At 39.0% G+C, this 25,705-nt stretch overlaps 4 protein-coding genes across 4 annotated transcripts; all 4 read right to left on the bottom strand.

Moving 5' to 3' along the window:
• Positions 1-1,487: 1,487 nt before the first annotated feature.
• Positions 1,488-2,145, bottom strand: LOC140998726 (transcription factor HES-4-like). Its single transcript, XM_073469086.1, has 2 exons — positions 2,023-2,145; positions 1,488-1,909 (listed from the first exon to the last, which is right to left on the bottom strand). Exons 1-2 carry the CDS (start codon positions 2,143-2,145, stop codon positions 1,577-1,579), a joined length of 456 nt encoding a protein of 151 aa, XP_073325187.1. The 3' UTR covers positions 1,488-1,576.
• A 3,815-nt stretch (positions 2,146-5,960) lies between these two features.
• Positions 5,961-6,526, bottom strand: LOC140998746 (transcription factor HES-4-like). The gene is made up of 2 exons (XM_073469111.1): positions 6,404-6,526; positions 5,961-6,290 (listed from the first exon to the last, which is right to left on the bottom strand). Exons 1-2 carry the CDS (start codon positions 6,524-6,526, stop codon positions 5,961-5,963), a joined length of 453 nt encoding a protein of 150 aa, XP_073325212.1.
• Positions 6,527-10,123: 3,597 nt separating this feature from the next.
• On the bottom strand, positions 10,124-10,781 carry LOC140998725 (transcription factor HES-4-like). Its single transcript, XM_073469085.1, has 2 exons — positions 10,659-10,781; positions 10,124-10,545 (listed from the first exon to the last, which is right to left on the bottom strand). Exons 1-2 carry the CDS (start codon positions 10,779-10,781, stop codon positions 10,213-10,215), a joined length of 456 nt encoding a protein of 151 aa, XP_073325186.1. The 3' UTR covers positions 10,124-10,212.
• Positions 10,782-14,474: 3,693 nt separating this feature from the next.
• On the bottom strand, positions 14,475-15,068 carry LOC140998653 (transcription factor HES-5-like). The gene is made up of 2 exons (XM_073468998.1): positions 14,991-15,068; positions 14,475-14,877 (listed from the first exon to the last, which is right to left on the bottom strand). Exons 1-2 carry the CDS (start codon positions 15,051-15,053, stop codon positions 14,545-14,547), a joined length of 396 nt encoding a protein of 131 aa, XP_073325099.1. The 5' UTR covers positions 15,054-15,068; the 3' UTR covers positions 14,475-14,544.
• Positions 15,069-25,705: the final 10,637 nt, after the last annotated feature.

Here is a 25,705-nt window from a genome sequence, read left to right as displayed (position 1 = left end):
ATCTATTGTCCCACAGGACTCTGTGAGTGAGTTTCCTCTGGTTTCCCACACTCTGTCCTTTCACTGGAGGAACAATAGAAGTGTGTCGTATTATGCATCTCATTAGATCCAATGTCTGACCTCTTTTAAGAGGGCAATGGTTAACTTCAAACGTTTACATTAAAACACCTCAACATTTTTGTTGATACCAAAAGGATGTTTCAGCAAAAGTGTCTTTGAATTCAGATTATTTTCTTGTTTAGTTTGATGACTTAACTTACTCCATGAGAACAGAGGGACAAAACATTAATAATCACTCTTCAAACACCTTAATTGAAAATCATTAAAAAAAATATGATTCTGAGTTTACATGTAAACATATATTTGTTATGGATAAATAAGTACTATATATGATAGATTATCTTGATTTTGTCAATCAAATGTAGGAATAATGATGGAGGCCTCTGTCAGTGAAGACAATGTATAAAGTCTCTTTCATCATCATAAAGAGGATAATCATAACATACACAATGACAATGAGAACAAAAGAAGTTCAGCTTGCAGTGTTTGTTTATTCAACAAGGCACAATGAGCCACATGAAGTGAGAAAGCTCCATCTAGAGGTGATGATACATCACAACAACAACTTGTAGATTTCTACAAGACACACTGTACTCAGAGAGAGTAAAGGAACAGCTGTCTTTATAAAAGACAAACGATTTACAATATTTGAGGACACAGTCCTCACTGTCCTTTGAGAGTTTTCCCAAATGGATGAAAACATTTGTAGTTTGGAAACAAAACATAAAAACTGACCTTACAACAGATCACATTGTTCTTAATAATCATTGAAGTGAATTTATCCCCAAATGTGAAAATTACATTGTCACTGAAAACTGTGACAGTGTGACATCAACCAAACCTTTTACAGTAAAAAGATAAACATACTGATCTTAAAACAGATCATTTTTCAATAAGTAAGTCCAATATGAAAAAATGTCCATAAAAACGACAAATTAAGAGTTTGGATCAAAATGATCATTACTAATCAAGAGGTTAAAGATATCACTACTGTATTATGTTTTACTAATACATGTTGTGAAGTGACTCATAAAAGTGTCACAGGAAAATTGTGACATTGAGCAAAACTTTTATAAAAAAGTATAAACATTTGGATCTTACAACAGATCAGTTTTGATTAATCAGAGAGATTAAAGTTCATTATGACAATATGTCCATAAAAAGGACAGTTAAAGTTTCTGATCAAAATGATCAATAACAATCAAAAGATAACACATGTTATCATAGCATATACTACCAACACATGAAGTACAGGCAGGTATAATAATGATTGCTGATGCAATCAGATGTTGTTCATGCAACATGCATGACAAGATGTTCTCTTTCTTAACTTGAAAGATATTGTTGCTGCCATTTCCTCAGGAAATGTCATCTTGCACAAACACAAACACACAAAATACAGCCTTCTGTACATACAGAAGAACAAGTCCATCAAATTTCAAAGAATTGAGTCCAGTAATCTTTGACCAATGTGGTCATGTGAGTTTGTGTGGTAGTAACTCCAGTGTGTAGGTGTCTACCACGGCCTCCAGAGGGCGCTGTTGACTGGACTCTTGTCTTTGGTGATGCTGGTCTGGACTGTGGAGCTCAGAGGAGAGAAGTCAGCCTCTGTCAGGTTGTTATCAGAGGAAGACTGCAGCTTGTTGAAGTGGTTCAGCAGTCTTCTCTGCTGTTGATGCTGCTGCTGCAGTTGTCTCAGGACACAAACTGTCATCTCCAGGATGTCTGCTTTCTCCAGCTTGGAGTCTGGCTGCTGTTTGAGGAAGTCTGGACCCAGGAGAGACTTGAGCTGCTCAATGCTGCTGTTGATTCGCTCTCTGCGTAACTTCTCCACCAGAGGCTTTCTGAGCTGCAGAAAGAAGAAGAAAATCGTTAATCAACTTATTCTGGAGTCAAGTGTGAGCACGAACAAAGACAACCTGTCATTAACAATATTTAAATGTTGTTGAATCTTGAATTTACCTTGTGGGTCAGAGTGAGATGCTCCTGAGAAGTGGTCATTGCTGCAGTGATTGTAGGTGCCATGGCTGGATCTCTGTGCTGTAGAGGTCTCTGTAGAGAGAATCTGATCTCTGCTGGCTTCATCCCTCCTATTTATAGTCCTACATCTCCATATGAATGTGTGGGTCTTGGTCTGGTTGAAGTTTCTCACAGTCTCAGCCAATCAGAGAGCTTGGTGAGACAATAAAGAGTTACACACGCCGAATGGTTATAGTAATGTGAGGACAATAGTTATATCTCAGGGGAACAGGTGGAGGACTGTGGGGGTGATGGAGAGAGACTCACAGAGCTCTGTATGAATCTGGGAAAGTGGTGACCCTGTAGAGAGCAGATCTGCTGCCTGATGCTGGGATCAATGACTTTGAATGAGCACACGCTCATCATCCCATCACACACGTGGGAGATAGACAGTTAGTTGCATTTCGGCTAAAGGGTTTATTTTAACTTAAATATTACCAGTAGTGGGATGTAATTACATTCCTTTCCCTTCAGTCCTTTTCTAAAATTATAAGTACCTGCAATATTTTGTATTTTTTCTTCTATAATTGACAGCTTTGGTCACTCATTAATTTTCAGATTTCTTTTTTACATGAAATCATTTTTTGAATTAAATAATCAGTGGAAATAGATTTTTTTCATATAAATGATTTTATTATGTCCTAACCTAAAACATAGCAAGTGCCATTCATGCCAATTATCATCTATTTGGTCTTGATAATTCAATTTCAATGTTCGTTTAGTAAATGCGTTGTTTTTTTTCTTGAATTTAAAAACAAAAAAATTAATGTATTTTTATAATGTCAGTTCTATCAGGTATTTAAATGTATGTGATCCTCAAGATATATTCTGAAGTCATTTGAAAAAACAACCAAACCCTGAGAACAAGAATCATTGTGCTGTCCAGATGTATCACTGTCTTGTCTCCTGACTTGTGCCTTGTAGTCAGTGTGGGTAGAAAGTTGGTCTCAGTTTCCCACACCCTCCCTGAATGCTGTGGTCAATGAACAACAAAAGGACTTTGAATGGAGCTTTTGTGACTGATACCGGGCGTGTGTTGTAGTAGAAACAGGGCCTGACGTCAGCAACCATCTGGAGGGAAAGAACACCATTGGCTGGTTCTGAAAGTTTGTAAAGTTTGAAATTTTGATTATATTTATCACATTAGAACCAGTTTAATTGATTTTGAAAATTAATTTGTCAGTTTCCAGTGCTTGTCATGCAGTTTGATGATCCAATCATAGTTGTTCCTTTGTATCAGTAACTGGATAATATTTCAGCTCTGTAGATGAAAGTGGGAGGTTGGAGCAGCTGTTTCCTGAAGTGTGCCAAATCCCTTTAGAGAATAGTCTGCTGCTGCTGGTGGTGCTGGTGGTGGGGTTGAGGATGCTAATCACGCTAAACTTGGTTCTCCACAGTTTTCCCACACTCTGCCCATTAAAAGCAAGTCGGGCACGTGTCCAAGTCTAGATATGACTTTTGAGAGAGGATTTTCTCTCTCTTGGAGGGCATTGTGTTATTTCTTTTTCTTTTTGAAGTTTACAGCTTATCAAGATTAAATTTTAAATATATATAAAATCACATACGCAGAGAAATCACCTCTTTCATTTTAATACTTGGAAAATGTATTTTGTAAAAGTAAACTTCATTAACTCAGTACAACATGTGTTACTTGGTTTTTGTCATATATTTCGACATAACACCGACCTCTGTCAGCCCAATATTACACCAGACATTTTTCTCTTTTCCAGTGTCAAAAGCAAAATGTAATAAGGCCTCAAATATAAGTGAAAATAAACAATCCAAATAACTTAAATTTTAGATTCTACATAATAATCCATTTTCATAATTCACTCAACTGACAGAAACACTTTTGGTGAGTGTGTTAACCTAAACTTTAGTGAATGGCAATACATGTAAAATTGGTAAAGGAGATTTTATCATCATGAAAAATAGTTCAAATGTTGCATGTGATGTGAAACATATTCTGAAGATTCAGTTTTGGAGCCACACTCCTCTTTTAATCTGTCTCTTCAGGGCAAAGGTCTGGACCTATTGTCCCACAGGGCTCTGTGAGTGAGTTTCCTCTGGTTTCCCACACTTTGTCCTTTCACTGCTTTCACTGGAGGAACAATAGAAGTGTGTCGTATTATGCATCTCATTAGATACAATGTCTGAAGTCTTTAAAGAGATAAATTCTTAACTTTAAACTTTAAAATAGAAACTTACAATGACACTAAAGGATGCTGCAGCTGAATTGTCTCAGTATTGGAAAGGTTTTAGTTTTCTTTGAGTTCATTTTAACCCCTTTTCATCAGAAATTGTAATTGAACCACATTATTATGTTCATATTTCCTTTAAACAGGTATGTTATGGAGAAATAATTAATTTAGGTGCTTAAATGTATCTTGAGTTTTCAGTAAGATGTAGGAACAGTGATGTAGACATCTATCAGCTGAGTGAAGTTGACAAAATAACTATATAAAGTCTGTCTTTCATCATCATAAAGATTGTTACCATGACACACAATGACATGAGGAGACAACATTTTCAGCTTGCAGTGTTTGTTTATTCAACAAGGCACAATGAGCCACATAAAGTGAGAAAGCTCCATCTAGAGGTGATGATGCATCACAACAACAACTTGTAGATTTCTACAAGACACACTGTACTCAGAGAGAGTAAAGGAACAGCTGTCTTTATAAAAGACAAACGATTTACAATATTTGAGGACACAGTCCTCACTGTCCTTTGAGAGATTTTCCCAAATGGATCAAAACATTTGTAGTTTGGAAACAAAACATAAAATAGTAAAAACTGACCTTACAACAGATCACATCATTCTGAACGAACACTAAATTAAGTGTTTTCTTAAATTGTCACTGAAAACTGTGACAGTGTGACAGTAAACAAACCTTTTACTGTTAAAAGATAAACACATTGATCTTAAAACAGATCATTTATCAACAATCACATAAAGTGAGGAAAAGTCCAATATTACAATATTTGAGGACACAGTCCTCACTGTCCTTAGATAGTTTTTTTCTTCTCATATGGATCAAAACATTTGTAGTTTGTGAACAAAACAAAAGATAATAAAAACTGACCTTAAAACAGATCACATTGTTCTTAATAACCATTGAAGTAAATGATTCTCAAAATGTAAAAATTACATTGTCACTAAAAACTGTGACAGTGTGACATCAAACAAACCTTTTACAGTAAAAAGATAAACATATTGATCTTAAAACAGATCATTTTTCAATAATCACATAAAGTGATGTAAGTCCAATATGACAAAATGTCCATAAAAAGGACAAATTTAGAATTTGCATCAAAATGATCATCACTAATCAAGAGGTTAAAGATATCACAATTGTATTATATTTTAACAATACATGTTGTGAAGTGAATCATAAAAGTGTCACAGGAAAATTGTGACAGTAAAATAACCTTTTATAAAAAAGTATAAACATTTGGATCTTACAACAGATCAGTTTTGATTAATCAGAGAGATTGAAGTTCATTATGACAATATGTCCATAAAAAGGACAGTTAAGGCTTCTGATCAAAATGATCAATAACAATCAAAAGATAACAAATGTTATCATAGCATATACTACCAACACATGAAGTACAGGCAGGTATAATAATAATTGCTGATGCAATCAGATGTTGTTCATGCAACATGCATGACAAGATGTTCTCTTTCTTAACTTGAAAGATATTGTTGCTGTCATTTCCTCAGGAAATGTCATCTTGCACAAACACAAACACACAAAATACAGCCTTCTGTACATACAGAAGAACAAGTCCATCAAATTTCAAAGAATTGAGTCCAGTAATCTTTGACCAATGTGGTCATGTGAGTTTGTGTGGTAGTAACTCCAGTGTGTAGGTGTCTACCAGGGCCTCCAGAGGGCGCTGTTGACTGGACTCTTGTCTTTGGTGATGCTGGTCTGGACTGTGGAGCTCAGAGGAGAGAAGTCAGCCTCTGTCAGGTTGTTATCAGAGGAAGACTGCAGTTTGTTGAAGTGGTTCAGCAGTCTTCTCTGTTGATGCTGCTGCTGCAGTCGTCTCAGGACACAAACTGTCATCTCCAGGATGTCTGCTTTCTCCAGCTTGGAGTCTGGCTGCTGTTTGAGGAAGTCTGGACCCAGGAGAGACTTGAGCTGCTCAATGCTGCTGTTGATTCGCTCTCTACGTAACTTCTCCACCAGAGGCTTTCTGAGCTGCAGAAAGAAGAAGAAAATCATTAATCAACTTATTCTGGAGTCAAGTGTGAGCATGAACAAAGACAACCTGTCATTAACAATATTTAAATGTTGTTGAATCTTGAATTTACCTTGTGGGTCAGAATGAGATGCTCCTGAGAATTGGTCATTGCTGCAGTGATTGTAGGTGCCATGGCTGGATCTCTGTGCTGTAGAGCTCTCTGTAGAGAGAATCTGATCTCTGCTGGCTTCATCCCTCCTATTTATAGTCCCACATCTCCATATGAATGTGTGGGTCTTGGTCTGGTTGAAGTTTCTCACAGTCTCAGCCAATCAGAGAGCTTGGTGAGACAATAAAGGGTTACACACGCCAAATGGTTTTATTAATGTGAGGACAATAGTTAAATCTCAGGGGAACAGGTGGAGGACTGGGGGGGTGATGGAGAGAAACTCACAGAGCTCTGTGTGAATCTGGGAAAGTGGTGACCCTGTAGAGAGAGCAGATCTGCTGCCTGATGCTGGGATCAATGACTTTGAATGAGCACACGCTCATCATCACATCACACACGTGGGAGACACAAAGTTAAGTGTGTCTTGGCTCAAAAGTTTATTATAACTTAAATATTACCAGCAGTGGGATGTAATTAAGTACATTTACTCAGGTCCTATCCTTAAGTACAAATTTACAGTGCTTGTACTGTACTTGAGTATCTCCTTTCCAAGCAACTGTTACTTCTACTTCACTACATCTCAGAGAGAAGTATGGTACGTTTTACTTTCCTATAACTATATAACTGACAGCTTTAGTTACAAGTTACTTTCCAGATTAAGATTTTTGCATAATCACATATGAAGAGTGAATAAAATATGATGTGTTGTTGTAAATTAAACCACCCCAGAGTTTATACAAGTTCAGCCCGAAACAATCAGTTTCGGAAACAGTTGATTAATTGAAAATGAAATGAAATTTATTTTTAATTTAATTTATTTTTACTCATTTTTATAAGTTTGAACACATTATTTGTTAAACACAAATTTAGTTTTTCGAATTAAATCCTGTTTTTTATAAAATCATGTCCCTTGGTTATTAAAAATAGTGCGATCCTCATGATGTGCTGAAGAGTTATTTTAAAAACCCTGAGAACAAGAATCATTGTGCTGTCCAGATGTATCACTGTCTTTTCTCCTGACTTGTGCCTTGTAGTCAGTGTGGGTAGAAAGTTGGTCTCAGTTTCCCACACTGACTCCCTGAATGCTGTGGTCAATGAACAACAAAAGGACTTTGAATGGAGCTTTTGTGACTGATACCGGGTGTGTGTTGTAGTAGAAACAGGGCCTGACGTCAGCAACCATCTGGAGGGAAAGAACACCATTGGCTGGTTCTGAAAGTTTGTAAAGTTTGAAATTATTTAGAAAATTTTACATTAAGAATCAGCCCAAGTGATTTAGCAGACCAGTATCCAATCCTTGTCAAACATTAAGATGATTCAATCATAGTTGTTCCTTTGTATCAGTAACTGGATAATATTTCAGCTCTGTAGATGAGGGTGGGAGGTTGGAGCAGCTGTTTCCTGAAGTGTGCCAAATCCCTTTAGAGAATAGTCTGCTGCTGCTGCTGCTGCTGGTGCTGGTGGGGTTGAGGATGCTAATCATGCTAAACTCCGTTCTCCACAGTTTTCCCACACTCTGCCCATTTAAAGAAAGTCGGGCACGTGTCCAAATATAACTCATGTGGATTCTTTCTTGTTCCCCGAGGTCATTATTTTTGTCTTTTTTCTTTTTTTCAATTTGCAGCTCACCAATATTTATTTTCAGTGATAAAAGTCAAAAGTCGGATCAATGAAAAGCAGCAGAGAAATCACCCATTACATTTAAATGCTTTTGTAAAAAAAAAACTGTATACACTGAGGTCTACATGTGACACTTGGTTTTAGTCATATTTCTTTAACAAAACACTGATCTCTGTTGTGTCATTGATGAAATTTGTTTCACTTTCCCTGTGTTTTGTTTTCAAAAGTAAAATGTCAGACGGCTTGAAATGGAAGTCAAACACAACAAATATCATTGATTAGCAATTACAAATAACCATCCATCTCCCTAATTCATTGTATTGACAAATAGTCATTTGACTTTGTTCAACCCTAATTTGAGGAAATGGCAATATATGTCAAATTGGTGGAGGGAATTTTAACATGAGATAAAAGTTAAATTGTTTTTTATGATTGGAAATAGTTTCTGAAGATTCAGTTTTGGAGCCACACTCCTCTTTTAATCTGTCCCTTCAGGGCAAAGGTCTGGACCTATTGTCCCACAGGGCTCTGTGAGTGAGTTTCCTCTGGTTTCCCACACTTTGTCTTTTCACTGCTTTCACTAGAGGAACAATAGAAGTGTGTCGTATTATGCATCTCATTAGATACAATGTCTGACCTCTTTGAAGACAAAAATTCTTATCTTCAAATGTTTTACATTAAAACACGGAAACTGACAATTACTTCAACATAATGATGCCGTAAAATCTCTTTGAAATGTACTTTTTCTCACTTGTTTTGATAACTTCACTTTCTAAATACCAACAGAATGACTTGACATTTATAATCCCTATTCGTCAAATATCTTAATTGAACCAAATTGTATGCTTAGTCTTATGCATGTTATGGATAGTGACATATTAATGACATCAAATGAAGTGTCATTGTACTTAGATTTACAGTAAACTGGTATCTTAAGATAGGCAAATACTAAATGGGCTTAATTTAATCGTCCTTCAAAGGTTTATTGACTGTAGAGAAATCTACCAGTTAAAAGAGGAAAAGTCAACAGAAGAAATGTGTTAAAGTCTATTTTTCATCATAATGAGGACACTTATAAAGAAAAATTTCAATGGCACACAGTTTTCAGCTTGCAGTGTTTGTTTATTCATCAACATGAAGTGAGAAAGCTCCAACTAGAGGTGATGATACATCACAACAACAACTTGTAGATTTCTACAAGACACACTGTACTCAGAGAGAGTAAAGGAACAGCTGTCTTTATAAAAGACAAATGATTTACAATATTTGAGGACACAGTCCTCACTGTCCTTAAAGAGTTTATCTCAAATGGATCAAAACATTTGTATTTTGTAAACAAAACATAAAATAGTAAAAACTGACCTTGAAACAGATCACATCGTTCTGAATGAACACTAAATTAAGTTGACTCAAAATGTAAAACTTTGTCACTTGAAAACTGTGACAGTGTGACATTAAACAAACCTTTTACAGTAAAAAGATAAACATATTGATCTTAAAACAGATCATTTTTCAATAATCACATAAAGTGATATAAGTCCAATATGACAAAATGTCCATAAAATGGACAAATTAAGAATTTGGATCAAAATGATCATTACTAATCAAGAGGTTACAGATATCACCATATTATATTTTAACAATATATGTCGTGAAGTGAATCATAAAAGTGTCACAGGAAAATTGTGACAGTAAAATAAACTTTTATAAAAAAGTATAAACATTTGGATCTTACAACAGATCAGTTTTGATTAATCAGAGAGATTAAAGTTCATTATGACAATATGTCCATAAAAAGGACAGTTAAAGTTTCTGATCAAAATGATCAATAACAATCAAGAGATAACAAATGTTATCATAGCATATACTACCAACACATGAAGTACAGGCAGGTATAATAATAATTGCTGATGCAATCAGATGTTGTTCATGCAACATGCATGACAAGATGTTCTCCTTCTTAACTTGAAAGATATTGTTGCTGTCATTTCCTCAGGAAATGTCATCTTGCACAAACACAAACACACAAAATACAGCCTTCTGTACATACAGAAGAACAAGTCCATCAAATTTCAAAGAATTGAGTCCAGTAATCTTTGACCAATGTGGTCATGTGAGTTTGTGTGGTAGTAACTCCAGTGTGTAGGTGTCTACCACGGCCTCCAGAGGGCGCTGTTGACTGGACTCTTGTCTTTGGTGATGCTGGTCTGGACTGTGGAGCTCAGAGGAGAGAAGTCAGCCTCTGTCAGGTTGTTATCAGAGGAAGACTGCAGCTTGTTGAAGTGGTTCAGCAGTCTTCTCTGCTGTTGATGCTGCTGCTGCAGTCGTCTCAGGACACAAACTGTCATCTCCAGGATGTCTGCTTTCTCCAGCTTGGAGTCTGGCTGCTGTTTGAGGAAGTCTGGACCCAGGAGAGACTTGAGCTGCTCAATGCTGCTGTTGATTCGCTCTCTGCGTAACTTCTCCACCAGAGGCTTTCTGAGCTGCAGAAAGAAGAAGAAAATCATTAATCAACTTATTCTGGAGTCAAGTGTGAGCATGAACAAAGACAACCTGTCATTAACAATATTTAAATGTTGTTGAATCTTGAATTTACCTTGTGGGTCAGAGTGAGATGCTCCTGAGAATTGGTCATTGCTGCAGTGATTGTAGGTGCCATGGCTGGATCTCTGTGCTGTAGAGGTCTCTGTAGAGAGAATCTGATCTCTGCTGGCTTCATCCCTCCTATTTATAGTCCCACATCTCCATATGAATGTGTGGGTCTTGGTCTGGTTGAAGTTTCTCACAGTCTTAGCCAATCAGAGAGCTTGGTGAGACAATAAAGGGTTACACACGCCAAATGGTTTTATTGATGTGAGGACAATAGTTATATCTCAGGGGAACAGGTGGAAGACTGGGGGGGTTGATGGAGAGAGACTCACAGAGCTCTGTGTGAATCTGGGAAAGTGGTGACCCTGTAGAGAGAGCAGATCTGATGCCTGATGCTGAGATCAATGACTTTGAATGAGCACACGCTCATCATCCCATCGCACACGTGGGAGACACAAAGTTAAGTGCATCTTGGCTCAAAAGTTTATTATAACTTAAATATTACCACCAGTGGGATGAAATTAAGTACACTGACTCAGGTCCTATCCTTAAGTACAAATTTACAGTGCTTGTACTGTACATGAGTATCTTCTTTCCAAGCAACTGTTACTTCTACTTCACTACATCTCAGAGAAAAGTATTATATGTTTTACTTTCCTATAACTATATAACTGACAGCTTTAGTTACAAGTTACTTTCCAGACTAAGATTTTTGCATAAACACATATGAAGAGTGAATAAAATATGATGTTTTGTTGCAAACTAATCCATCCCAGAGTTTATACAAGTTCAGCTCGAAACAATCAGTTTCGGAAACAGACGATTGATCGAAAATTCAATAAAATGTATTTTTAATCATTTTTGAAGTTTGAACTGTTGTTTGGACAAAACAAACTGATTTATCTGTGCCATGACTGAAAACATAGCAGGTGCCATATTATTGTTTACTTTGTCTTTAATTTAAAGTCACATTATTTGTTAAACACAAATTTAGTTTTTCTAATTAAATCCTGTATTTTATAAAATCATGTCTCTCGGTTATTAAAAATAGTGCGATCCTCATGATGTGCTGAAGTTATTTTAAAAACCCTGAGAACAAGAATCATTGTGCTGTCCAGATGTATCACTGTCTTTTCTCCTGACTTGTGCCTTGTAGTCAGTGTGGGTAGAAAGTTGGTCTCAGTTTCCCACACTGACTCCCTGAATGCTGTGGTCAATGAACAACAAAAGGACTTTGAATGGAGCTTTTGTGACTGATACCGGGCGTGTGTTGTAGTAGAAACAGGGCCTGACGTCAGCAACCATCTGGAGGGAAAGAACACCATTGGCTGGTTCTGAAAGTTTATAAAGTTTGAAATTATTTAGAACATTTTACATTAAGAATCAGCCCAAGTGATTTAGCAGACCAGTATCCAATCCTTGTCAAACATTAAGATGATTCAATCATAGTTGTTCCTTTGTATCAGTAACTGGATAATATTTCAGCTCTGTAGATGAGGGTGGGAGGTTGGAGCAGCTGTTTCCTGAAGTGTGCCAAATCCCTTTAGAGAATAGTCTGCTGCTGCTGCTGGTGCTGGTGAGGTTGAGGATGCTAATCACGCTAAACTCCGTTCTCCACAGTTTTCCCACACTCTGCCCATTAAAAGAAAGTCGGGCACGTGTCCAAATATAACTCATGTGGATTCTTTCTTGTTCCCCGAGGTCATTATTTTTGTCTTTTTTCTTTTTTTTCAATTTGCAGCTCATCAATATTTATTTTCAGAGTGATAAAAGTCAAAATTCGGATCAATGAAAAGCAGCAGAGAAATCACCCATTACATTTAAATGCTTTTGTAAAAATAAACTGTATACACTGAGGTCTACATGTGACACTTGGTTTAAGTCATATTTCTTTAACAAAACACTGATCTCTGTTGTGTCAACAATGAAATTTGTTTCACTTTCCCTGTGTTTTGTTTTCAAAAGTAAAATGTCAGACTGCTTGAAATGGAAGTCAAACACAACAAATATCATTGATTAGCAATTACAAATAACCATCCATCTCCCTAATTCATTGTATTGACAAATAGTCATTTGACTTTGTTCAGCCCTAATTTGAGGAAATGGCAATATATGTCAAATTGGTGAAGGGAATTTTAACATGAGATAAAAGTTAAATTGTTTTTTATGATTGGAAATAGTTTCTGAAGATTCAGTTTTGGAGCCACACTCCTCTTTTAATCTGTCTCTTCAGGGCAAAGGTCTGGATCTATTGTCCCACAGGGCTCTGTGAGTGAGTTTCCTCTGGTTTCCCACACTTTGTCTTTTCACTGCTTTCACTGGAGGAACAATAGAAGTGTGTCGTATTATGCATCTCATTAGATACAATGTCTGACCTCTTTGAAGACAAAAATTCTTATCTTCAAATGTTTTACATTAAAACACGGAAACTGACAATTACTTCAACATAATGATGCCGTAAAATCTCTTTGAAATGTACTTTTTCTCACTTGTTTTGATAACTTCACTTTCTAAATACCAACAGAATGACTTGACATTTATAATCCCTATTCGTCAAATATCTTAATTGAACCAAATTGTATGCTTAGTCTTATGCATGTTATGGATAGTGACATATTAATGACATCAAATGAAGTGTCATTGTACTTAGATTTACAGTAAACTGGTATCTTAAGATAGGCAAATACTAAATGGGCTTAATTTAATCGTCCTTCAAAGGTTTATTGACTGTAGAGAAATCTACCAGTTAAAAGAGGAAAAGTCAACAGAAGAAATGTGTTAAAGTCTATTTTTCATCATAATGAGGACACTTATAAAGAAAAATTTCAATGACACACAGTTTTCAGCTTGCAGTGTTTGTTTATTCATCAACATGAAGTGAGAAAGCTCCAACTAGAGGTGATGATACATCACAACAACAACTTGTAGATTTCTACAAGACACACTGTACTCAGAGAGAGTAAAGGAACAGTTGTCTTTATAAAAGACAAACGATTTACAATATTTGAGGACACAGTCCTCACTGTCCTTAAAGAGTTTATCTCAAATGGATCAAAACATTTGTATTTTGTAAACAAAACATAAAATAGTAAAAACTGACCTTACAACAGATCATATTGTTCTGAATGAACACTAAATTAAGTTGACTCTCAAAATGTAAAACTTTGTCACTTGAAAACTGTGACAGTGTGACATTAAACAAACCTTTTACGGTAAAAAGATAAACATATTGATCTTAAAACAGATCATTTTTCAATAATCACATAAAGTGATATAAATCCAATATGACAAAATGTCCATAAAAAGGACAAATTAAGAATTTGGATCAAAATGATCATTACTAATCAAGAGGTTAAAGATATCACCATTGTATTATATTTTAACAATACATGTCGTGAAGTGAATCATAAAAGTGTCACAGGAAAATTGTGACATTAAGCAAAACTTTTATAAAAAAGTATAAACATTTGGATCTTACAACAGATCAGTTTTGATTAATCAGAGAGATTAAAGTTCATTATGACAATATGTCCATAAATAGGACAGTTAAAGTTTCTGATCAAAATGATCAATAACAATCAAAAGATAACAAATGTTATCATAGCATATACTACCAACACATGAAGTACAGGCAGGTATAATAATAATTGCTGATGCAATCAGATGCTGTTCATGCAACATGCATGACAAGATGTTCTCCTTCTTAACGTGAAAGATATTGTTGCTGTCATTTCCTCAGGAAATGTCATCTTGCACAAACACAAACACACAAAATACAGCCTTCTGTACATACAGAAGAACAAGTCCATCAAATTTCAAAGAATTGAGTCCAGTAATCTTTGACCAATGTGGTCATGTGAGTTTGTGTGGTAGTAACTCCAGTGTGTAGGTGTCTACCACGGCCTCCAGAGGGCACTGTTGACTGGACTCTTGTCTTTGGTGATGCTGGTCTGGACTGTGGAGCTCAGAGGAGAGAAGTCAGCCTCTGTCAGGTTGTTATCAGAGGAAGACTGCAGCTTGTTGAAGTGGTTCAGCAGTCTTCTCTGCTGTTGATGCTGCTGCTGCAGTCGTCTCAGGACACAAACTGTCATCTCCAGGATGTCTGCTTTCTCCAGCTTGGAGTCTGGCTGCTGTTTGAGGAAGTCTGGACCCAGGAGAGACTTGAGCTGCTCAATGCTGCTGTTGATTCGCTCTCTGCGTAACTTCTCCACCAGAGGCTTTCTGAGCTGCAGAAAGAAGAAGAAAATCGTTAATCAACTTATTCTGGAGTCAAGTGTGAGCATGAACAAAGACAAGCTGTCATTTACAATATTTAAATGTTGTTGAATCTTGAATTTACCTTGTGGGTCAGAGTGAGATGCTCCTGAGAATTGGTCATTGCTGCAGTGATTGTAGGTGCCATGGCTGGATCTCTGTGCTGTAGAGGTCTCTGTAGAGAGAATCTGATCTCTACTGGCTTCATCCCTCCTATTTATAGTCCCACATCTCCATATGAATGTGTGGGTCTTGGTCTGAGTAAAGTTTCTCACAGTTTGTAGCCAATCAGAGAGTCCAACAAGACAAATTCATGTGCTCAGCTGCCATATGCTCAGTGGTCATATTAGATGGGGACAATGGTCAGATCTCAGGGGAACAGGTGGAGGACTGGGGGGGTGATGGAGAGAGACTCACAGAGCTCTGTGTGAATCTGGGAAAGTGGTGACCCTGTAGAGAGAGCAGATCTGCTGCCTGATGCTGGGATCAATGACTTTGACTGAGCACACGCCCATGATTTTCACCCCTATTCACATCCTTTGTAAACTAATCAGTCAGCTGTTTACAACGTTGCTCTGTTTGTATTTCCCAACTATTTTAATGTTATATCACAATAAAAATGGTGCTTGCAGATAACATCAGATGTTCATGGTATTATATATTTATGTTTAAACGGAGACACAGTCACTCTGGTTTGCTGACGTAACAGGTGCGTCCTCTGTCCTGTGGCTGGTCGTTGGTGTGAATCAAAAGTTGCTCTGAGTTTCCCACAGTTAGCCTGCATGATGTGGTCAGTGCACAACAAAAGAGCTTTGAAAGGAACTTTTGTGATGGAACGTGGTCAAAGTCTGACGTCACCAACCATCTGGAGGGAAACTCCAAACCTCCATGGTTTGATAAAAGTTACAAAAATACAATAAAGAGAAAAATACATTAAGTGTCAGCAATCATGTAAAATGATAACATTTTTAAACATGTACACATAGAAAATTTTAAATCCACTAAAAATAGAGCCTTTTTGCTATATACTGGATCAAATTTTCAGTTCAGTCAGTGTGGGAGGTTGAGACAGATGTTTCCTGAAGTGTGCCAAATTCCTATGCACAATAGTCCCGACTGGTGGGGTCAAGGCTTGTAACCCCACTGACCTGTGACTCAGTCTCTAGAGTTTTCCCACACTCTTCCTATATGTAAAAATAGGGTTGTCTCTGGCACAAGAAGAGGCAATTATTTTTAAAATAATTTTATAATATTTTTTAGTCTGGAGCTCAAGATTTTAAATAGAAATGTACTAAAATCTTACAATTATTCTTACATAATTTTGCTGGCCAGAAGTGTAAAAATAACGATAAAACAATAACAGAAAACATACACTGAGATTATCCAGAATCACCACATGGTTCTGCCTCTGAAATTTAAACTAAACAAGCTTCAACTGTGATTAATTTGCTTCATAAGAATCAATATGTGCTAAAAAAAACTCTCTTTTTGTGAATGTTGAGTTCATCTAACTTGTTCAGTAATCAACCAACATTTTGTGATTTGTTATCTTAAGTTCTGTTCAGCTTCATTAACCTGTAATGTTTTTAGAACTGCTGGCGCTGACTTGTTTTGTTAAACAATACACTGCTGGGAGTTTGCACGTTCTCCCCATGCTTGCGTGTGTTTCCTCCGAGTTCATCAAAACATGTATAATGCGTTAATTCTCCGGTCAGTGCCCTTGACCAAGGCACTGGATCAGATCTCCAGTTGGCCCTCGGGCGCCGTTCATTAGCTGCCACGTGTCCTCCAGGATGGGTTAAATGCAGAGAACCAGTTTCACCACGTTGTACATTGTATGATTGTCTGTGATAAAATAACGTTTCTTCTTTTAGGACAGATGTCATGATCTATTGTCCGATTGGGGCTCTGTGGGTGATTTTTCTCTGGTTTCTCATAATCTGTCTCTTCCCTGTTAATATGATCTCTTTATGAGTCACATCTTGCACTACCTGAATGTGTGGTCTGTGATCTTTATCTGCTGAGGAAGTTTACTCATGTCATAGAGATGGCTCTGTTATTATCATGTGACATAGTTCATTATAAAAATCCTTGATTATAAGTAACCTCTGTTCCTTCTTTTCCTCTTCAGTGAAGCTGCATGTATCTGCTCATATAGTTCTTATTTTGTAGAAAGAAATCCAAATTCAGATTTTCAACATTTACAATACATACAAACTCAGAAATATTTATCTTTTCCATAACTGAATAAACAAGCTGATCTCAGAGGAAAATAAGGTCCCCAGTACACTGTTTGAAGCTAGAAAGGTGGCAGGGTCCGCCACATATAAGTAAAACAATATGAAATTGTGTTGTCCTTTAAGGTCAGTTTGTTTATTCAGTCATGAAAACAAAGAGAGTGAAGATCAATGAAGATCTTTCTCTTCTGATTAAAATTTCTGTGCTCCTGTGCAGTGGATTTTTCCATTTACTTACCTTGGCAGCACTTGATGAAAAGGCTCCATAACTTATTCATTTAATGGATAATAAATGATTGACCCAACATGAATTAATGTGTGTGTATGATGCATGGGGATACTGTATGTATGTGGGCCCAGACCAATAACAGAAGACGGGACTGCAAAGTCATTTGTTGACTTCATGTATTGTGCAATTAAAAAATTGCCTAAATTAATAATTTGTTACAGTAACACATAAATTCAGTTATGAATGGCTAAAACAGCCCATAGTTTACTGCCCATATCTGATCATAAAGACGTCCTAAACATCAGAAATGTGTTACATCAATGAAAACACTAAACCACCATGTCATAGCTAATTAAAATCTCTTTATTACAATCACATGTACATCATCATATTCCAAAAAGCTTGCTGTAGTGAAAAGTACCCTTGCACAGACAGATGGAGGTGGTGTTGCAGGCTGGATGGAGGGATTGTCAGATGAAGTAAAACAAGCATCGAGTTCCCCAGCAGCAAGTGTCTCCGCTCCAGTGTGCTTTTAATTTCACATCACATGAGGACAGCAGCGCTATTTTCAGCTCTCTGTCCTTGTGTAACGTAAGCAAAGAGAGTGAAAGGGGGGGGTGGGTGGGAAAGAAAAATTCTTTCTTCGTCATCCATTATTCAGACTGTTTGAGTCACAGCCGAGAGGGAGGGAAAACGTGGAAACAAACAGGGTGGAGGTTTGATTCCACGTCTTCTAAATCTGATTCCAAGTGTTTTAAACAAACAAAATAAATCCTTTTTTTTCTGTCTTCTCTTGATTCAGATGAAAAGGTGGGTATCAGTTTCATCTGTGTGTCTCCACTACAGAGATAGGCCCAGGGTGTGCTTAGCTTAGCACAAAGACTAAAAGCAGGGGGAAACTCCTAGCATAGCTCAATCAAAAGAGAGGGAAAAAAACACCTTGCAGCAAGTCCAAAGCTTTCTGATTTAAACAAAAAAAGGTTGCTTAGGCTTGTCAACCGGACTATGAGGAAAGACCTTTTACGTTTTTGCATCACTGCTCACATTAATTTTGTTCAGTGATTCAGATATGTGTGGTGTTGTGCTGTTGTGTTGTCCCTGGTTGGGAAAACAACCAAGCCAATCAGAGTCTTGTAGGGGAGATGGCAAGAAAAATGTACACGGAAATGTTGCCAGGCAAGAATGAGATATTTGCAGCTGCACAACCAGTTCACCAAACATTGACTGCCAATTTATAGCTGAGCAACTGCCACCACACTCAGCTGGTGTTTCTCCATATGTTGAAGAGCTGTACACAGGGCTGTAGTACGACTATGCTCCAAGGATGGATTTTATTCTGTTGTGTTATTTGTTTCAGTTTCACTTTGGCTTTCTAAAGGCCTTTTTCACAGCAGACATTTTGACTTGTCATTATAGGAAAAGCATAGATGTTGCTGACATCTAACAATCATGTGTCCCAGTAAGCCACGACAGTATGAAAGTTAGCCAGTATGCTTGGTCCCTGAAACCAAAGCAGCCAAAAGGAGTTTGGCTACTTTTAATTTCATAATTTACACCTTTGCCCCACTATTGTGACATGTTTGAAAAAAACTCTACTGTGAAAAAGACCTTTTGTTTTGCCAGTTTTTAAGAGTGTTAATTATTCCTTCATTTTGGACTTTTTGGAGGCATCAAATTGTTTGATTTATAACAAGCTTTGGGGTTTTTTTAGCCACACTTGCCACCAATAAATCTTTTTAAAATTAGCACGAGTCATTTGCCAAAAGCCGATGCAAATACGCAAGTGGCTGGTAAATGATGAACAATGGTTAATGATTGAGTGGCTTGTAAAATTTGAACATTCACTAACCATTTGGCCAGTGGACAATACAGTTACAGTTGCAACTATTATATATATATATATATACTATTGCTAATGCAATAAACCAAGATGGTGGTGTGATGTTGTTTTTGTGAGCATGTTAGCATACTGATGTTAGCATTTGGCTCAATGTACAGCTAGCATTTGTTTAGTTTTGGAAAGAAATAGCCGAGCAATTTCCCCCCGCTTCCACTCCTTGTGTCAACTAAGCGAAACACATCCTATAAACCACAACGTATCAACGATTAGTCAATTAGAAAGATGAAAGATTTAAATCTGACAGCTTTGGAGTTGTTGTAAGGTTTTGTATTTTTGCACCCTTTTTTTGTGCTACGCCCGGCTAAACACGTCCTAGTGAACACACAGAGATAAAACTGATATCCATCCTAAACGTCTGACTCTGCAGAACACAGACAACAAGAGGATTTATCTAAAATGTGTTCCTTTAAGATTTATAGTGACAGTGAATCTTACTCATAATTCATGGATGCCACATTAAACATTCAGAACAAACTGAACCCCTTCCCATGAATTTTAACAATATTGTGAGTGTTAAACGTACTAATACTACAATGTTAATCTCTGTGCTGTATATACAGCCTCCAAAACACAGCTATAAACCTACAGAATCACATGATAAACCATTGGAGGCGTCTGATGACATCGGCATGTCCTCTTACTTACTCCAACCTCATCTGCACCATTCTGACAAAATCAATATGTACATGTCATAATGACCAAAAAACAACAGTAAAATTCAATTTCGCCATTTAAAGAGACAATAATATTCACATTTTGTGTTCACTCTTTGAAAATGGTAAATAAAAGTTTCACCAGCTTTTAAGTAAATTAAGTTGATTTTAAAGATCATAAAAACTGTTCACATTGGTTTTGTAACCATCACAAGAAAAATATTGAAATATGTCCAACACAATGACAATAAACTGTTTTTTTTTCCTCCATAAATCACTATGATAGTCTATAAAGAAAACATCAACACACACTGTCGTTCTATCTACAGTCGTTCCACTGGCCTCGGTCCCTGGTACAGAAAGGTAGGGAAAACTTCTTCGTATAAAAAATGATGTGCAAAAAGTTGTTTTCTTAGGTCCCTCTCATGGAAAACAATGTAAGAAGTAATGTAAATATCTACAATAACCTTTGCTCTTGCCATTTTAGATTTGGGATTACTGTGCACTTGTGGTGACTCGTCACTTTTGTGCATCTGTTTGATTTAAAACGAGTTACTGCATTAGATGGAAACCTGACAGGTAGCGCACACAACACTGTCATCATCGTATTAAAACTAGCTTGAGGTATTATTGCACATTTTCCCGATCTGCAGACCTGGAATCAGTAGATTTCAGATTTACTCACGCTGTTGTGGAATGTCAACGATGCCGACTTAAGCTCTGTCTGTCCTGACTGAAAAGACGCTGCAGCAGTCTCGGACAAACCAACGTAATGTTTACTTGAGGTGCATCTTCTTTTCTTTAAAACACAGTTAACGCATCACTGTAGATTTCAGTAAACATGCATAAGCTGTTACCTGGGTAGGTAGGTCTGTAAACATCCTGCCAACAGTAAAGACAGCACTAAGTACAGGGAGCCATGAGCCATGAAGGGCTAAAGCTTTTATACTGCATTCACACCATGTCAGCAACAGTAAGAATGGGGAAAAACTCCTTTTATTCTGACTTTGTAATATTCAGACATTATGAAGGTTTCAGACAGCGAGCTGTTACAGCTGCTACTGCCACCATGCAGTGTTGGTGTTCTGCATTTTGATTGGGCAGCAGCAGGGCACTGTCGGCTTGCTCCCTCCAATCAAGTTGCTGCTATCCATCTAATTTAATGTGTTTGCATAAGAGGGCGTTTCACTCACTAGTGTCATAAACATGTTATGACTCTACATTGATATTATTGGTGGCAAAGAGGTGTCTAATTCATTGTACTGGTGCCCATAAAATAAGCTGTGGATTAAAGTTAGATGTATTGTTTTAATTGGTGAGGTTTCTGTGGCAGCTGTTGCCATACAGCGAGCAATGAAGCACGTTAAAAAAGTCCAGTCATCATCACAAATAAAAGTGCATTCACAAGAACATAGGTCTGCTGCTGCATACATTGGCAGTACTGTGCTGTTTGAATCAAGTCTGTTGATGGCCCACACCAGATAAATGGACATTAAGTCTAAATCAGCCTCATGACCAAATTTTAGCTGATAGGATACATTGTTTGGAGTGTATCGTTCCTTTTATATTCATCTGCATCAATTGTATCAGTGTTAAAAGGGTCAAAATGGCTGCAAAGTCACTTACAACTTAGAGTTGGACCACATAAGTACGGTCTGAATGACATGGCATGAATGCGGCATAAACTCCACCCCAAACACAGCAGCAGCTGATTATACAGATTAAAGCTGTGGTCGAAATCCTCTGCAAACCTCATGGCACATTGCTCCCCATCCTTGATTAACACAGTTTGACTAGTTTTGCACAAGCAAGTAAATCAGGCCGTGTTTTTAATAATTTTTAGTTACAAAAGCTCCCACCGATGTATATTTTAGCTGTAAACAGAGTTTCTATAAAAACCACTCAGGATTTGGTATCAAATCTCAGTTTTCATTGTCTTCATTGCTACAGTTGATGTGTTCTGTGGCCCTGATGTAAAAGTAGTTGTATGTGATCTATCGTGCACAGCCAGGTATATCACGCAGAACAGTATTGCTCCCCGAAATCTCATGGTCTGTTTGAGGGTTTGAGTCCAAACCCCAATTTTTGTAATTTTGTCAAAGATTCTGTGAATAAGTGAAGCATAAGATGTAGCATGAAACACATGATGCAAACATACACGCTCATCTGACTTTGTTCAGTTGTCATTACAAGCATCATGCACTGACACACACATTTTGTCCGGAGTGCTGTACAGTGGTGACACACCCACACATAAAGCTATCAGTTGAGGTGATGTACAGCAATAACAGTGAGGTTCCCTTTCTCGCGCACATTCATTAAAGGAACAGTCCGACATTTCTGTAAATTCACGATTTCTCCGTCTTGCCCAGAGTCATATGAGATGGTCGGTACCAGTTTTGTCTTTGTGCTTCAAGTACAGAGATGAAGGGGGCCCTGTTCTTCAGACATGGACAATCTCTAAAAGTCTCTAAAATACTCCGAAGAGGACACAGACAGCAACAAACAGAGCACACTGTGCTGTAGGTGCATACTGTCTACAGTCAAACATTTTGAGGTGTGACCCCCCCCAAAAATCCTGCCGTCTTCACCCTTTCATTGATTTTTTCAATTTGGAATTGGATTTTTGGGGGATTTGATTCCCTGAAAACAAATAAATCAGGGATTTACAAATCAAGTTTTGCATAAATCAGACAGTTATTTGATTGTTTGAAGGTGGATTTTTTCTTTAGATTAAGTTAGGCTAGCAGTGTACCCCTATTCCAGTCTTTGTGCTGAGCTAGGCTAAATACATCCTGGACCTGTCTCTGTACTGGACTAACAGAGATGAAGCTGATATTCATCTTCACATCTGACTCTGGAAAAGGCAGAAGAGGATTTACTCAAATGTTGTATTGTTAGCTTGACGTCACACACACTCACAGGCGCACAGAGTTACAGTTAGACGTGGTGTCCATGCAGTTAGACCGTGGTGACTGTCAGCAGGGAGCTGGGACACAGCATGTCGTCGTGGTTGTCCAGCCTGGTCCCATGAGTCAGCAGCTCCTCTACTGTTATCCAGTCATCCAGCAGCTTCCTATTCCTTAAACGACTCAGCTTTCTCTGACTCAGCTCAAGGACCGTGTTGCCCCGCCCATCTGCAAAAGCTCCGCGTCCTCTGCTTTCCAGCATACCTCCGTCTCCAACATAGGCTCCTCCCACTCCCGCGATGGCCCCTCCCCTGCTTATGGCCTCTCGTATAGGTATTCCTCTGGCCTGCAGCTGCTGCTGCCTCTGCTCACGGGCCAACAGGAAGTGTTCCCTCCTTTCGGTTCGACTCCAGTAACGACCCAACAGCATGTCCGTATTGGTCTCCTCATCTGTGCTCATCCCACTGCGTTCATCTGCCAGTTGAGAAGCCCGGTCTCTCAGGAGCTGATTCCTGGAGATGCGTGAGGTTGTGTTGGGTTTGCAGCTCATATCAAGTTTTGGCTGAAAACCAGAACTGGGATTAGGGCTTGAACCTGCATTCATCTGTCCTTTCTTTGCATCCCATACAGCAGAGCAAGCCCCTGTGTGGCCCTCCAGGGTACTGTAGGGACCTCTGCCTCCCATGCCAACCTGGGACTGACGGCTGGCCGGTTTCGGCCAGGTGTCATTGACGTCTCCAGCCTGAGGAGGGTGGACCAAACTCTGGAGGTGCTGCTGCTCTCTGGCTCTGCTCCTGCTCAGCTCCTGCTGCCTCTCTCTTTCCATCTCCTCCTGAATCTGTGCCTCCCTCTCCCTCTCCAACTCTTTCTCCTTTTGCATTTGCCTTTTTTGTTCCAGTTCCCTCTCCATCTCTCTGTCCATTTCTGTCACCATGGGGTCAGGCATCAAGTGTCTTTCCTGTGAGTGCCACCATTCGTGGTGAGCGATCTGGCTGTTGGGGTTGTTGTCGTAGCATCTTTCATGGGTGTTGGCCCCCCTGATATGTCCCAAAGCGGCAGGGTGCTGTTGGGGTGAGAGGGCTAGGCCTGCTGGGTGGGAAGCCATCACACCTGCCACTAGCTCACCTTCCTCTGGCAGGCCCGGCGGCAGGACGTTACATGGGGCTACTCCACCATAGTGGTGCAGGGTTGCTGCACAGTAGGAGGGGGAAGCTGGGTGGCTGGCCCGGCGACGATACTCCTGCTGAGGAGGGCGATGGTGCAATGTTCGGCTTCTCCTCAGCATTCCCACTGAACTTGAGCCATGGTGGTGCTGCTGCATGGGTACTAGTGGTCTCCGGTGGCTGGAGGGGGTGCTGCAGGTGGAGAGGACCGGGGCAGGCATTCGTGAGACAGCATGGGCATGGGAGGGATTGAAGAGGGCTCCACTGCTGGAGCTGTGACGGTTCAGGCAGGGCCGATCAGCTTTATGGAACTGGACCGATGAAACCCTGGAAATACAAACAGTGAAGTCAACAAACAAACCGTAACATTTGGTTATAAATAGCTTAATGAGATAGGGATAAGCTTGACAGCTTTGAACAATTTATCAACTGATTCAAAATGGCTTTAAATCACAGATGAGCTACAGCAGAGATAAACTGGTTTAATCAAACTGGTATTCAACTGGTATTTGAAAGAGTGGTTTGAAAACTGATTCAAACTAGGGGATAAATTGGACAGCAACTGGTCTAAACTGTTAAAACTGTTCAAACTGGTTTCAATTGGTTTTAAGGCAGGTTTAAAACCGGTTTAGCCGGTTTTAAGCCATGTGGTTTAAACTGGCCTCAACTGGTTTAGGCTGGCGTAAATCTCGGACATATTGAAGTAAAATCATTTTAAAATGGTTTAAACTAGTGACACACTGTTCAACTAGTCTAAACTGGTTTATAAAGGGTATAAACTGGATTAAACCAGGGACTAAACTGTGCTCAGTACTGTCAATAATGCATTCTGGAAGACTTACAAGACATATGGTGTTGGTGGCTAACTTTTTAGGCAGTGAATTAGTCAAAACAAACTTGTATTAGATGAGCCTACTAGCAAAATTGTGTCTTTTCACCAGTCTGGCAGGAGGCAATTATTCTACCAGCTGTTACCTGAAAAGTCCACGGGGTGGGGGGTCCATGACAGGCCCACCGTCCTCCTCCACTGTGAGCTGCAGGCGCTGACACTGAGGCTGCATGGTCAGGGCCTCAGGGATGGCCTCCAGCAGCTCACGGTGGCTCTTGGGGCAGCTGTCACGCCGCTCCCGCCGCTCGCATGATTCGGCCTGATGTTGCAGCCTGGCATTGTACAGCCGCATTCGTTTCTCTAACAGCCTCTGGAAGTGCCTGAACTCCCCGGTGCTCACGCTGTAGAAGCCGGAGTCACTGAGCTCTGAGGAGATAAAGGACTCAGAGGAAGGAGAGCCACCCCCAAAGCCCCCACAACCTCCCGGGGCGAGGGCCCCATGTGAATGACACTCCTCCAGGCCTCCCTCCTCGGTCTCCAGTCCTGAAAGATCCCCCTGGTGGAGGGAGCCATCAGTCCAGCCCAGACCGCTGTCCAGTTCATGGTGAAGGGGCAGGAAGCCCAGCGGCTTCTCCAGCATGAAGTCCTCGTCATCCGTCTGCAACAAGATGCATCCTTAGTCCCAAGGTCACTTACAGAAATACGCACATCATAACGCTATAAATAACTGCACATTTTATGTTTTGTCTGTGTGTTGGACCTCAGTGCCTTCTGAGTCGTGACTAAACATGTCTGTAGCAGTGAGAAAACTCAACCACTGTAGGTAAATAATGAAGGAGGAAATAGTGTATTTGTTGGGGACTATCCACATTTGGTGCTC

The sequence above is a fragment of the Pagrus major genome, chromosome 6 (genome assembly GCF_040436345.1).
Source record: "Pagrus major chromosome 6, Pma_NU_1.0".
Classification (NCBI taxonomy): domain Eukaryota; kingdom Metazoa; phylum Chordata; class Actinopteri; order Spariformes; family Sparidae; genus Pagrus; species Pagrus major.
This window is presented reverse-complemented; position numbering and strand designations above follow the sequence as displayed.